Here is a 4,450-nt window from a genome sequence, read left to right on the forward strand (position 1 = left end):
TGAACAAAGTCTTCATTTTGGTACTCCAAAACTCGTAGGAGTCTCCCTTAAAGATTGGAATTTGAGGATGAGACATGCTAATAGAGTTGAGGTTCTGTGCCATCAAAACAATCCTGAGAGACTTAGGAATGCAACCTAAGCTCTGATACCACAATGAACGGAAGGCTGCTATATATAGTAGAACTTACAACTGAAAAAGTAAATGTTGGAAACATGAAAAGACTTAGGTAAAAGCAGGAAATATTATGAAAGACTTCAATTATGAAAGAACACTTATTTCACTTTATTTGACTGACTTTGAATCAGTCTTCAACATGTTTTTAGGTCAAAAAATGGATAAGGTTTTTCCCCCCAAAACTGCAGGTTTTATTTGTGTTGGGTTGAAACCGGAGTCTCTATTTGATGCTCTTTGTCGATATTTTACTTTCCAATCTGATAGCTTCTTCGTTCAAGAATCCAACACTATTAAAATGCTTTCTACTTCAATTCATAGATTACGTATCATCATCATCGTATATAGTAAACAGAATCCGAGTCTACATTGAAGCTAGATAGAGTTAATTAACTCGGTTGTAAGTATTACGTTATGCCCTTTTTCACTTCCAATTTTCGTTTGATGAAATTTTTATTTGACATAGAGTTTGCAAAAAGCCTGGAAGAGCATGGCTACCTGGTCCCATCAATTTTTATTCAAAGTCCAAGTTCTGCTGCAATAATACTGACGAAGTCTTCGTCAACTCCACCTTCTATGTTTCTTCCTAATCACCTTCTCTTTATACTTTCTTTCTTGTTTTCACACACTCACACACACACACAGACACCACCTCCATCTCTGTACCACTGCTATCATATTTCACATGTATTCTGGAGTAATTAAAAATGGCAGATGGTGCTGTGAACTTCCTACTGGAAAAGCTGACAAAGATCCTCATGCAGGAAGCATCATTACTGGGAGATTCTCAAAGTGATGTTGAGGAAATAAAACTGGAGCTGGAAATCATGAGATCCTGCATAAGAGATGCAGAAAGAAAACAGTTGAAGAGTGAATTGGTGGAAGCATGGGTGATACAAGTGAGAGAAGTGGCACAGAAAGTAGAAGACGTGTTAGATGAGTATGTATACTATAAAGACTTGGAAGAAGATCATAAACGAGGGTTCAAGAATTTGATGCAAGACATCATCAAAGTTCCAATACACATGAGCAGAAAACGTAAAATCTCCATGAAGCTTCAAAAGCTTAAAACAGAGGTTCATGAAGTTTGTGAGCGAAGAAAAAGGTACACATTTGATGAGAAAACTGATGATTGGAGAGATAGAAATGCTTCAATTGACTGGTGGCAACGTCAAGAAGAGCTATTAATGTTTGTTGATGAAGATGAGATAGTGGGTATGGATGATAATAAAGATAAACTGATTGAATGGTTGATGGAACATGATCCTAGAAGAATGGTTATATCCGTAGTTGGAATGGGTGGGTTAGGGAAGACAACTCTAGTTACCAAAGTCTACAATGATCAAGCGATTCAAAGATACTTTGATTGTTGGGCATGGGTATCTGTGTCTCAAACTAAAGGTGTTGATGAGTTGCTAAGATCCATGATCAAGAAGTTGTTTGGAGGAAAGCGTGAAACTTTTCGTGTTGATTTGGGGTTGTTGAATTACAGAGAATTAGTCCAGATGCTTATTGACTATCTTCACAAAAAAAGGTATGTGATTATTTTAGACGATGTTTGGAAGATACTTCTTTGGAGTAGAATAAGAAGTGCATTTCCCGAAAATGGTCTTGGAAGTCGAGTTATATTCACAACAAGAAACGATAATGTAGCAAAATCAGTAGGACCCGGAAAGCATGTTCTTCGCCTCGACCCTCTTGGAGAAGATGATTCATGGGCTCTCTTTTGCAAAAAGGCTTTTTGGAGTGATTTAGGACATTCTTGCCCTCTAGAACTCGAAGAATTAGCTCGAGCCATTATGAAGAAATGTGAGGGATTGCCTCTTGCTATAGTGGCAATCGGGGGTCTTTTGTGTTCAAGAAACAAAACTGCTGTTGAGTGGAAGAAAATATACGATAGCCTTACATGGGAATTGAGCAACAATCCTGTGCTCGAGGGTGTTAAAGGAATTTTATCATTGAGCTTCAATGATCTACCCTTTTACTTAAAGCATTGTTTCTTGTATTGTTGTGTTTTTCGTGATGGATATCCAATCAAGAGGAAGAAGCTTATAAGACTATGGGTTGCAGAAGGGTTTATCTTGGAACGAAAAGGAATAACAATGGAGGAAGTAGCAGAGGAGTATCTTATGGAACTTAATCTTAGAAGCATGATTCAAGTCACTGAAACTAATGATACTGGAAGAGTCAAGATGTTTAAAGTCCATGATGTTATGCGAGAACTCGCAATGACAACATCTCAAAAAGACAATTTTTGTTTAACATACGATGATGACACAGAAGCCCGACTTGTTAGTAAAATCCAACGCCTGTCGGTATATAACAGAGGCAGAAATTTCCATTTAAGCAGCACGATACTACGAAATCTCCGTGCTCTCTTTGTGTTTCAGATAGAGACAAGTTCATCTTTCTCCTTGAATGCAATCTTGTCTAGCTTTAAACTGCTAAAAGTTCTTGATCTTGAAAGCGTGTCGATTGGATCGATCCCGGTTTCTGTTGTTGGCTTGTTCAACTTAACGTACTTGAATCTTCGAGAAACCAAGATCAACAAGCTTCCAAAGTCAATGGAGAGGCTTAGAAATCTACAAACACTTGATGTCAGGAATACCAAGCTGGAAAAGTTACCAAATGGAATAGCAAACATACCACTACTTCGACACCTTCTTGTAAGTTATGTAAGGGCTGATGATACCCATGGAACCTCCGATCTTCATTCTGGATTACGAGTACCTGTAGAAATAACGAAAATCCGAAGTTTACAAACTTTGGCATCCGTTGAAGCAGACGAAGGTATCATCCAGCATGTTGGAAACTTGATAGAGCTCAAAAGATTGGGTATAACAAACGTGAAAGCAATAGATGGGCCAAAGCTGTGTAACTCAATCGAAAAAATGTCAGATCTTCGGTGTTTAAGCATCACCTCCAGTACAGAAAGTGAAGAGCTAGTTCTGGAATCATTAGCTTTCCCTCCGGTGTTCCTCCAGAAGCTGGTGTTGGTTGGGCTGTTGAGTAGGTTGCCTCCTTGGCTCGAGTCATTAGCAAATTTAACTCATCTTTACTTGTGTTCCTCTGGTTTAGGTGATGATATCCTTTCATCTATTCGGGAGTTACCGAGTTTAGCGTTCTTGGAACTCAAGAACACTTGCAAATGCAGGTCGTTGCACTTCACGGCTGGAGGGTTTCCAAAGCTCAACAAAATGCGTTTGTTGGAGCTTGTTGGGTTGAATGTGTTGAGATTGGATAAAGGTACGTTGCCCAGTATCAAGGACTTGAATCTGGTTCGATGTAGAGAGATGAGATCATCGCTACAAGGTATTGAGCATCTTACTAGTCTTCAAAAGTTATACTTGGAGGAAATGCCAGCAGAATTGGTTCAAAGGTTGAGAAGCGATGAGCGTGCCAATGTTCGTCACATTAACACAATTAGCCTTGTGTACCTAAGTGGACAGAGTCGAGTGATTGAAACACTTTTCTAGTTCGTGATTTGCGTTTTGTTCCTGAGCCCGCTAAGCTGGTCATTTGTGTGATTTGGTAGTATGTGTGTTTTCCCCTTACGGTTTCGGTGTTGAGTGACTCTCGGTAATCGCAATATGTCCTCTATTCTTCGGACATTTTCGATTTTATTTTATAAGTATTGTGATAAGATATAAAAAATCAAGTAAAAAAATATGTTTATACTTATTTTGTGCATAAAATCATACTACAATGTGTGAAAAAACCCATGAAGGGTCTAAATTTTATATTATTGGTTACATGAAAAAAAAAAAAAACCAATAGTATTTATACAAATTGTTAGAAAACCTAATTATAGTACGAAACTAGATAAAGGCTTAAAATAAGATAAAGGTAAAAAGAGGTTATAATCGAAAGATGAGAATGAGTTGTATATATCCGATTTTGCTTTATTCTTCCTCAAGTTGGAGTGTGAAAATTACGAACACCCAACTTAGTAAGAAGATGACGAAACATATATGTGCCCAAGAGGTTTCGTGAAGAGATCTACAACTTGTTCATCAATGCTAATAACATAGGTATGAATTTTACAAGATTTAATGCGTTCACGTACAAAAAAGCAATCCATCTCGACATGTTTAATTCGTTCATGGAAAGTTGGGTTGTTAGCAATATGTCGTGCTTCCTAGTTATCACAGTAGAGAGAGTAGGACCTGATTAACGTTGAGTTTTTGTCAAAAAACTTGAATGAATAAGTAGGCTTTGAACTTGTCAATAGTCCCATTAAAATTCATTTTCTTTTTGTAAATCCATTTGTAACCAAGT

The 4,450-nt window shown here is 37.6% G+C and overlaps 1 protein-coding gene across 1 annotated transcript; it reads left to right on the top strand.

Annotated features, from left to right (window-relative positions):
* The first annotated feature begins 740 nt into the window (after window positions 1–740).
* Window positions 741–3,869, top strand: LOC145074394 (disease resistance protein RPM1-like). The gene has a single exon (XM_079020777.1). The coding sequence runs from the start codon at window positions 880–882 to the stop codon at window positions 3,646–3,648; it is 2,769 nt and encodes a 922-aa protein (XP_078876903.1). The 5' UTR covers window positions 741–879; the 3' UTR covers window positions 3,649–3,869.
* Window positions 3,870–4,450: the final 581 nt, after the last annotated feature.

The sequence above is a fragment of the Lactuca serriola genome, chromosome 9 (genome assembly GCF_051521515.1).
Source record: "Lactuca serriola cultivar US96UC23 chromosome 9, Lser_US96UC23_V15, whole genome shotgun sequence".
NCBI lineage: Eukaryota > Viridiplantae > Streptophyta > Magnoliopsida > Asterales > Asteraceae > Lactuca > Lactuca serriola.